This window comes from Meleagris gallopavo, chromosome 20 (genome assembly GCF_000146605.3).
Source record: "Meleagris gallopavo isolate NT-WF06-2002-E0010 breed Aviagen turkey brand Nicholas breeding stock chromosome 20, Turkey_5.1, whole genome shotgun sequence".
Classification (NCBI taxonomy): Eukaryota; Metazoa; Chordata; class Aves; order Galliformes; family Phasianidae; genus Meleagris; species Meleagris gallopavo.
Window position 1 is genome coordinate 3,277,912 of NC_015030.2, and position 10,887 is coordinate 3,288,798.

Sequence of the window (10,887 nt, forward strand, 5' to 3'; positions counted from 1 at the left end):
CTCACCGCCGGGATGGGCCGCGGGAGCTGAGCCGGCGCGAAGGATGAGCCAAGCGGGCAGCCCGGGGAGAGCCTACGACTTTCTGCTGAAGTTCCTGCTGGTGGGAGACAGCGACGTGGGCAAGGGCGAGATCCTGGCCAGCCTGCAGGACGGCGCCGCCGAGTCGCCCTACGGCTATCACATGGGTAAGGGCCGGCTGGACGTGCGGGGACGCGGAGCTGCCGGCGGAGCGGGGACCCGGCGCGGCTGTAACGGGCCGTGCGGGTCATTGCGCTGTGCGTGGAGCTCCGACGGGAGGGAAGCGGCTTCGTACACAGAACGCGTTGTCAGGGTGGTGAGATTTCTCTTACTGAGCAGTAAGAGGGAAAAGAAACGCTAGGAAAAATCTTGTTCTTGTAAATATCCGTGAAACAGCAAATATATTTGCTCTGAAACAGCTTTCGCTGGAAGAAGAGATTGCTTTTTCTCCCTGTTTATCGCTCTTCCATATCGGAAGAGTGGCCCTTTAAGACCAAGGTTCACATTCGTAGTGTGTTCTTTCACTTAAGCTTTTTAAAGGGCAAGACAGAAGAGCCTCATCCGTTCCAGTTATGTTCTGTCTGCAAACCAGAGTTCTAAACATTGCCAACTGATTTAAACCTGAGCCAGTGGCTTGGAGAAAAGGGATTTTTCTTTTCCTTCTTTCTCCCTGTTCTCTTCATGTCCCCTGACCTATTTTCCTAGAACACAACTTTAGTCTCCCCTTTTCCTTCCTACTGCAAACCTATTGCGTGAGTTATTAAAAAACAAGCGATCCTGTAAAATTACCCGTTGCTTCAAATTACTGCTACTATAAGTCTCTGACTAGTTAATTCATTTGGAAGGCTTTGCATCTGTTATTATATTGAGTTCGTTGCACTGAATCAAAGCAAAGAAGTGGGTGGAGGTGGAGAGTTCTTTGTGTGGTTGCTTATGAGTCAGACTGCGCCTTGAAGGTATCTGTGTGCATTTTAAGATGTTTACTTCATAGCTTTTGCTACCTTCCTCCTTGGGACATTGCAGTCTCCTCAGACTGAATCCTTCAGGTGGTTGGAGAAAAAGGGGATAGGGCTTCAGGGGAGCAAGCCGAGTCTGGCCCTGTTCTGTGGTTTATATATTCTTATTCAGCAGCAGCAGTGCAGTCTCCAATATGCCTTGACATAACAATGTTTGACCAGCTCCCAAGCTCATAGATCATACTTTAGTGCTTGCATCTAAACCTTGTGCTACTCGTGGCTTGCGTGCAAATCACATTTAAATTGTGTTGCTATCTCTGTGAGTGCATCTCTCGACAGCCAAGAAATACAAATATTCCGTTGGAATTGTTTAGTGAGTATTTAATGGAGATTCTTCATCTATGATAACATCTCCAAAATATTTCCACAAGAGGCTGTACATTCTGTGCTGTGCTTCGTGGATTGTGATCTCTTCACCAGTCCTAATTATACACAGTTAGACAGATCCAGTTATTCATGTCTCACCAAACCTCTTACGCACAGGTTGTTCTTCCATGGAGAGAGAAAGGAGTTGTAGCCACGAGCTGATGTGCACATTGAAGAGAGGGGTGTGAGACAGAATTGAGGGCAGATGTAATGGAGGATGTGGTCCTGGGCTGTAAAGGAACATGATTTAATCTTACATTTTGTGCAACTGGTGGTATAATTAAGATCTTGTTTACACAGCCACAGCATACCGTTACATCTCACTTAATGAAAGATGTTGACTTTAACTGTGGAAAATCTGTAGAAAATACCTTCTTGCTCTTCATCCATCTCTATTTTTCAAGGTATAATGTTCTCCACTGTACCAAACTTGGAGGACTTTTGAACACTTGCACGTATGCTTACCAGTTGTTATCCCTTAACATCCCTTCAGCCCTTCCTACATCACTTGAGTACAGCAACATAGGATGCAGCTGTGGGAGACCTGTGCAAGCTGTGAGAATAGAGATGCTGTGAGAGGGAGCAAGCTAAACATCCTGTTGGTGTTATGACTCACTTTCTAATTTGACTTAAAAGCTTGATAAACAGGAGGAGAATTGAAGTGAGCCCTGCAGGACATGAAGAGAGGTAGGAGGAAGACGTGGTGAGGATGGACTGATCAGCAAAGAAGGCTGCTTGTTGTCTTCGGCAGCATCAAATTAGTTGAGCAGGCAAGGAGAATGAGGACAAAGTAAAACACAGAGTTGACCAGAGCAGCATGTGCTATCATTTGTTTTTTTTTTGATGTGCTGGTTTGTTTGGGTTTTTTGTTTAGCTCTTGAATGCCCAAAGGCTTTGTGTTCATCTGTGAGGTGTGTAACTGTGCCATCTCATGTATGTATGGGCTCAAACTTCAGTTGTATAAACCAGAAATAATTTTTTCACAGACACTTTGACTAGTTATTCAAAAATAAACCTGCAGTCTTTCTCATTCCTGGGAAAATACAGCAGTCATGTGTCTTACTATTTTTTGTCAGTACACAAAATTGATATAAAATCTGGAGGCAGGAAGGGAAGCCAGCATCGTGTGATCTGTCAAGTCTCTGCAAGCTGCTGCTGGTCCAGGAGCTGTGGTATGAAAGCATTTGGCATAATACAGCTAGTAAGATGAAATACAGCCTCTTCATCTCTGAATTCTTAATGGCCAGAGGGCTCTGGCTTGGAAAGAAGGGGAGAAGCTTTATTAACATAACAAAGTAGGGACTGCTATGGAAGATACATTAGTGAGCATGATTCATAAAGACAATCCAGAAAGCAGTTATTCTGAAGGTGGGCAGGTAGGCAGTAAGGTTATTGTCTGGGTAACCTGCTGTTAGAGGTTTCCCTCATCTTGCTGAAAACTGAAATATTACAAGTTGGACAAGCTTGATAAGGAAAAAAAAAAATGCACAAAAATGATCTTAGGGAGCTGCAGAAACTTTGCTGCTAAGTATTGCTAATTTATCATCAGAATATATTCGGAGGAAATGGAACTTAATACCTTAGATGTTCTGTCAAAAAATATTTTCATGCCTTGCACCAACAGATTTTTATTCAGCTGGGTTCTGTTTTTGCTTCCATATTAAAATAGAGAAAATTTTGCTTGTGATGAGATTGCTTGACACGGGGGCTGAAGGAGTGATTGCCTACACTTCATGCACTCCTAGTCCTTTTCTTGCAGGAACCCCAGGTTTACACTGGCAAATTCTTTCATCCTTTCTCACTCAGTGACCTTTTTACGTTGCAGTTGAGGGAGAACAATAATTGATCACTTTGCTGTTATGGGGTAGCTTTCCAAAAGGCATGAATTCCTCCCCACTTCGCTTTAAATTACGTTAAAATTCATTTGTGTGCCCACTGATCTCAGTTAAAAATCTGCGTTTTGTAGAAAGGAAAAGCAGGTGGGATTTGATCTCATACACAAGCTAAGTACCAAAAAGGCAACTGGTTTCTTATGTTGTTATTATAGGCTGCCATGGAACTGGTGGGAAATACACTTGTTTCAGATAGGGCATCTGACTTCTTTTGGGATGGACCTGTGAAGCAGTGATGGATGCAGCTCTAAGTGTGCTGGTTACAACTGCCCCTTCAGTGCTGCCTTCCAAGAGGAAGGACTACATTAATTCTGGGTTGTAGTATGTGATGCATGTGGAGAAAGAACCCCTCTGTTACTTTATAAGACATGCCCACTTCATGAGACCAGTGTGTTTTCCCTCATGTGGAAGCAGACTTAAGTGTAACTTTTTTTTTTAACCCTTTTCTGTATACAAACACTGTGATAAAGGATCCTTTCACATTGTTTGTGTCAATGGAGTTGTTTTGTTGGGGTTTTCTTGTTTCTAGCTGGTCTTGCACATCTGTTGGAACAATTAATATTCACCTTCCTTGATTTAATGGAGAAGTAGTAATCCTGGGCATGAATGGTAGTTCACAGGTTTTCCTAAGTTTCTTTGAAACTTCCATAAAATTAGTTTTGCTTTGTTACACACTTCTATTCAACCAGCTTCCTTCAGCCTAACGTAGTGAAATCATTTCTTTGGCTTAATGTTACTCAGCAACTTAGGAATCAGGAGCTTGCATCCATCTCATGGCCAAGAGTTGCAGTTTCGTGAAGGTGAGGAGGTAGGCTGTCTCACCCTGAGGTCTGCAGACCCACTTGGTCAGTAGGCAAGAACAGCTCTTCTCCCCAGCTCTCTCCTCACCTCACCAGTATTGGTGGGCTTTTGTGAGTGGAGGAGAAATCAGTGCCATGTAGGTGTGCCCACGCTCAAATTTGGTCTCTGGCTTCTTCTTTTCAATGACTTCCCTAAAAAGGAAAGAAAACAATTTTTGGTCAAGCGTGTTGTACAATTTCAGATGGAAGAAGCCTTTAAATCTTGCAAATCATGCAGATATTTTTCAAATCCCTGCCTAAAGCTAACCTGCACAGACATGTCTGAATTTGATACCTGCTATTGCTACTTCAGTTTGTTGTGGCAAAATCAATTACAGCAGTAGCTCACTTTCTCCTTTGTCTTTCTCATGCCCATTCTCTAGCTCACTGTGCTCCCTGTCTCCATTTCCCTTGGATTATTGGTGTCTTTTTTTTTTTTTTTTTCCCTCCTCCCTTTAATTTTACACAGATGTGCAGGAGTGGGAAAGAGACTGTAAATAAACAAAATTACCACCAAGCTCCCAGACAGGTGTGCAACATGAAAGGAAAAGTCCAGGCTGGTTTGGAAAGTGGTCAGACTTCAGGCTCATTTCAGTCTTTTAAGTTGCTTTGACCTAACCCAAATGGTGTTCATCTGTGCCAGGAATAAGTTTTATCCAATATGTTGATGAAAATACATTTACATATTGCTGTAAACTTGCTCTTGTTCTGGGAATATAATGAGGATGCAAAATAGGATGAAGAATAGAGATTGGCTAATTTAAAAAAAATTATTTCTATCCAATATATTTAGTTTCTCTGGATTTTGTCTAATGTGAGACTGAAAATACAGAAAAGCAGTACCATTTTATCCAGTCCTTGACATGGGCTGGAGTCTGTCGTGCTGGTTTTCTTTAAGGAAAATCTCAAGCAAGGTTCTGATACACCAGGCAAACTTGTTTTGAGCTTGCTGTGCTTTTTCCATCCACTTTTCAATGTTGATACAGTGGAACACATCCGTACAAACAATTATTCCTTTTTGTTATGCCTTCCTGTGTTGTAATAAACTATGAACTGGTTAAGTGCAGACACAACTTGGAGTTCCTCAGCAAAGTGAAGCTGTTGCAGCTAAGGCACTGATTTACTGATTGTTGATAGAGCACATGTGGAATATCCAGTCTTTGAGAAAGGTGAAATAAAGCCTTCTGTGTCAGCAGCATTATAATTTAGTACCTATTCAGGGCAAAGTCTGCAAAAACACTGGTATTCACAGCAGCTGGTTATGTATCTGCACTGTCACTCAAATCTAAGGAGAAATTGAAAGCTAATTAGTAGGAAGCTCTAATCTCATGTCTGCCCGGGAGTGGAGGAGGCTTAAAGGTCTAGAAACTGACACTGCTCCCATATTTATAGTAGCCTGAGGCTTTAATGTAGCACATGCCTGCTATGGTATAACTGCATTTTTGTTTGATCTGTTAGTCAGGCTGTTATTCTGGCTTCATATATTGGAAGAAGGAATACATTGAGGCCCTGGAACGTGTTCAAAGGAGGGCGACAAAGCTGGTGAGGGGTCTGGAACCATATGAGGAGAGGCTGAAGGAGCTGGGAATGTTCAGCCTGGAGAAGAGGAGGCTCAGGGGAGACCTCATTGCTCTCTGTAACTGCCTGAAGGGAGGTTGTAGTGAGCTGGGGGTCGGCCTCTTCTCTCGTGTCATTAGTGATAGGACCAGAGGGAATGGTTCCAAGCTGCGGCAGGGGAGATTCAAGCTGGACATTAGGAAGTGTTACTTTTCAGAAAGGGTGGTCAGGCACTGGAATGGACTGCCTAGGGAGGTGGTGGAGTCGCCGACTGGATGTTGTGTTGAGGGACATGGTTTAGTGGGAGCTATTGGTAATAGGTGAACGGTTGGACTGGATGATCTTTTAGGTCTTTTCCAACCTTGGTGATTCTATGATTCTATGAGTCTTTCTCTGGACTTTGCTGGTAGCTCTCTGCAGGAGGTGTGCCTGTTATAGCCCTGAGGGCTGCAAGTCACCGAGGAAGTTGCTCTTAGTGTTCACATTGACTGGACCAAATCTTTGAGCTGTGCTGAAGGTAAGGTGAGAATCCTCATAGTAAACAAAAATAACTGCTTTTGAAGTGGGGAAGAAGAGGGAGAGGGGCCTAGCAGGGAAAACACCCTTACACACATACAGAAACTTCTCTGTCAAGTCAGTAACATGGGGCGGTGCTGTAGGCATGTGAATGTTAAAGACTGAGCATTTTGGAATTGTTTGTTGTTAGAAGCAGGGAAATGGGAAAGCTCTTTATTGTTCGTGAGATACTGCCTCGTGCTAAGCTGAAAGCTGATATAACAGCTTTGCTGTTTTCTTTGTGGTGTGGGATTTGCTGGTGTGTAGGGACTGCGTGAGGTCAGCAAGGGCTGCCAGGAGACAGAGGTGAGTGCAATAGGTGGAGAGCATATGGGGGAGCACGGGGCTGCTGGCCCAGGGTTACCTTGGGCATTGACATCTTTTCTGGAACACTGGATTTCAGTGTAGAAACTGGTAGTTTTATATATGGGGGTGGAGAAGCTGATGAGAATTTCTAGAGGGGAGATTTCCATCTGTTTTGTCAGCTTATTTTTAAGAACTTAACATGTGATCTCTTGAGTTAATGCAAAATCAAACCATCCAGAGTTTCTCCCCGTGTATTATTTTTGGATCTCAACTTCACGTTCATATAACATGAGCTCCTGGCAATACCTGTTTTCATAGTGTCTTTAACTGTAATTGCATAGAACTGTTTTTATTCTTGACTCAGGAGATGACCTATCTAACGAAAACTCCCAGTGATTCTAAATACGTAGCTAGTTTAAGACCCATGTTTATGTGCAGATGTAATAGAGGAGACTGAACACGTGGCCACATTTAGAAGTGAACTGCAGTCCAAGAGTGACACATTTGCCCTATGTGAGTTGTGGCTCATCTCTTGCACTTTCAAATGCAGGCTGATGGCTTGTGTCTAGTGACTGTAAGTTGTTTAATATACGGTGTGTTCCAGGCTGATGGCTCAGATTTTACCTCTCCGCTCTTCAGTCTAGTTTTATACTGTGTTTGTTCAGCACATACCTCACTTGGAGGCTCCTGCCATTTCTCCTCTGGAATGTGACTGCATGCAAGGAGCTCTGCCCTGGCCTTAGCAATGTATGTTCTGTTGTGATCCCACATCAGCAATCTGAAATATCCAAGAATGCCTGTGTATTCCAATGAATATACTGAAGAAACAGTCATGAGCCTATTTGAGGATTTAATGCTTAATTTGCATGTTGTTATAGAAAGTGGGCTGTTATTGATGCTTGTAAGAAACAGAAAAGATATTAATTAAAAAATAATAATAATTTAAAAAGCAGAAGGGGGCTGCTATTCCATAGACTTCAAAACAAAGTAACTTACAGATTTTAGAGATGAAATTGTTAATGCAGCTCCTGTGCCCTTGTGCTTTGTTTGCAAGCTGACTTTAATACAGTGCTTCAACATATTTAAGTGCAAGAAACATGAAACTGCCAGCTGGAAAACTCAGACCCAGCAGGTCTGGCTGCCTTCCTAATGCTTTTTCACAAGCAGGCTGAGGAGGAGAGGCTCCAGCAGATGAATTCAATGGAATGACTGAGTTAGTATAAGCAGTCTTGTGGTGCAGGATCTCTACATGGATGTCTGGGTGTCTGTATTCCCATTCTGATTGCTTTAGCAAGGAAATGTTATCCCTGTATGTGCTGCAACATCCCAGTCAGTCCATGATTGTCCTTCTGATCTTCCTCTGTGTTTACTTCTGTAAATATGCCAAGTGAAGTTTGCATGACCTTGACTTCTCAAACCAGTTCAGAATTTGTAGATTGTGGTTTGACTTGAGCACATACTTTATAAAATAAAAATATGACAAATGGGACTTTAAACAAGTTCATAACCTCTAAACTTTTATTTTCCTTTTCACTTCATTCTAAAAGGACCTGTATCATTTGCCTGATCTTAGTTTTGGAGCAAGAGGACTGCAGAGTCCAAGAATACATGCAGTATAATGATTTTTCCTTCCTGTCTCCAAACAAGAGTTTAACGCAGTGGTGGTTGAGGTTTTGTATGGTTTATAGGCAGTCTCACTTCTCAGCCTTCACCATACTTATCTTCAACATCTGTAGGACAGCTAATTCAATGCAGAAGGAGTGAGAAGTGACCGCATAGTTTTGGGGTGAAGAAAAGCCTGCAGTTGTAATGACTCAAATGACGCTTGGCAGCAGACTGATGAGTTACCTCTGAGTAGAAAAGAGGCCTCTGGGGGCACAGAGGAGCAGCCTTCCAGCACTCCTGGGCTGGTCATCAAGGGGACAGAGTCATTTTCATAAAGAGTTTGTAGGTGTAGGTTGAAACAAGAGGTTTGGAGGTTCAGAATGGGTAAGAGGGATAACATTTTCTTTAATGGAGAAGAAGAGTCAAGCTGTGGAACAGCTTGCACAGATGATCCCCAGACCTCACAGCTGATCCTGGTTTGAACAGATTGATATAACTGACCTGTTGTTGGCCAACCTGACATTTCTTTTTGTCCTTTTCACCCAAAATCAGTTTATTCTAATTTAATGGGGAAGTGAAGCCAACTAAACAATGCATAGAACAAGATCTTAGTAACATACGGTCTTTCTTCTTTCTTTAAATCTAAACACAAAATGCCAGGAAAAAAACCTTTCTGAAGTTTTTCTCCTGGAAAAAAGAGTACAGTTAGAATATTGGCAGCTCTTCTGCTGGAATAGCTGGGGAGGAGGAGAGGAAAGAACTGGGAAATGTGATCCAAACCCAACTTAATTTCCTTTATTTTTATAATGGAAGATACATTGTGACTTGGTAATTCTTCAAGTTATTGTTAACATTATCTGGAGAGCCCACTTTGCTGCAGGATGTGTTTTGCTTGGGATTTCAAATCCAAGAAGTGGAATGGGTCTTCTGTTGTTTTGGTTTGGCAATATAGTTAGAAAGCTCTTTCTCTTCAAGTATCTGTGCTTTTGCTCTTTTATATTTTTAAAGCAAAATTATGGTGCTTACATTTACCCCACTTATTCTTTGTGAATTCCAACTTCGATCTTCATTGTAATGACAGAATTCACAATATACAGGAGTATGCCTCTGAAATAGAATTCCAATGTTGTAATTGTTATGATGTGTTAATATGCTTAACTAATAACAGTGATTTAATTTTTCAGGAGCATTTATTTGCAGCTTGATTTAAAGCCTGAGGAGGTTTTGGAGAGGTTTCTAACTCTTCTCTGAGCTCTTAGACCTATAGCTCAGAATAATGACTTCTAGATGGTCTTGTGATTCTTGTCATGCCCAGTATTTTTGAGCTGGTTTACTGCTAATGAAGTGTCAAGATATAAAAGATCATTGTTCTCTTCTGAAAAATGTTGTAAAATGTGAAGTATTGCATCTGCTTTTAATATTTTTATGGTAGCTTTGAAGCTATTCTTCTGTCCAGATTCTGGCCACATTTCAAGCCTAGCATTCTAGATAGAAGGGCAAGTTGTGCGTGCCTGCTTCTCATTTCTTTCTCAATTTGTAGAAGATATGTAGGCTACCTCTGCTTTTTTCCCTATGTACCAGGATGATTTGTCCTTAGCTGTGAAGCTGAATTACTATACCAGGAAGAAATCCATAAGCAGAAGGACTATTGGACAATCAGTTCTTATATAAAACCCATTTGACTTTCTTGTGGTTAGCTATCTTAGCCTGATGAAGCTTCTCTTCATTCTGCTTTCCATGGATGTGCAGAACACCATGTCGTATATTGAGACACATTCATACGTCAAAAAAGGTGAAACAGACACATTTCAACTTTGTTTAGTTGCAAGGAAGACGTATGAGATCTCGTATGACAGACTGCCCTTGAGAGCTGATGTTCTTTGAAAGTAATATAGCAGGAAAAGAGAACACTTGTTAATATTGTGCTCAGTTCTCATGCCACCATCCAGCTCTTACCTGTGGAACTGGAGAACAACAGCAGTGAGAAGGTGCTCATGGTCATCTTTAATTTGATATCAAATGGACCAGAATTCTACATCTTTCTCCTCAAAGGAGATCATAACTGTTCCTTAAATTTGACTCTATTTTTCTCATCCCACCACCTCACTTTATCTGTGTCCTTCTCAAAGCCCCGTCTCTTCACTCAGCCATTTATGGTTTGGTCTCTACCTGGTTCTGTGCCCTTTGTTTGTCTTGACTTCTTGCTGTGTATCTCTGCTCAGCTCCTCTGTTCAGCCTCCTTCTCAGTGTTTCATCCCCATCTTTGTTCTGCCTTCGTGCTGGGATCTCTGTCACATCTCTCTCACCACGTAACTCAGTGTTCTGTCAGGTCCTAATTTCTTTGTCCAGCTGGTAACAATCATTCCCAGTCTGTTCTCTGCAACTCCTGCCTTTTCACATGAGTTTTCTAGCCAGAAGTGTGTTGCTGTGCTTGCAGGTTGTATCCTGATGCCAGTCAATCTGTAAGGCACAAGAATTCCGTGGTCGCCCATTATTGTGGTCTCCTGGTATCAATCTATTCTTTTACAGCTGCGTGGAGGAAAACTCATCTCACGGGAGATTCCTGGAACTGATACATTAGTCTCTTCCTATCTTCTTTCAAACTTACTAATAAAATAGGGTGATGTTTTAAAAAAATGAAACAAAAAGAAAAAAACAACAACTTTTTACCCTGTGTAATGCTAATAATAACATTGCCTTTCCTGCAGTGCTACTATTTATAAACAGTAACAT

At 41.9% G+C, this 10,887-nt stretch overlaps 1 protein-coding gene across 1 annotated transcript in view; it reads left to right on the top strand.

The window, feature by feature from the left end:
* Positions 1 to 6: 6 nt before the first annotated feature.
* RAB40B (RAB40B, member RAS oncogene family) overlaps positions 7 to 10,887 on the top strand; it is a 24,422-nt gene continuing 13,541 nt past the window's right edge. Inside the window, exon 1 of the mRNA XM_003211413.4 lies at positions 7 to 185. Coding sequence (XP_003211461.1) covers positions 44 to 185 — 142 coding nt within the window. The 5' untranslated portion in view covers positions 7 to 43. The remainder of the gene's footprint in view (positions 186 to 10,887) is intronic.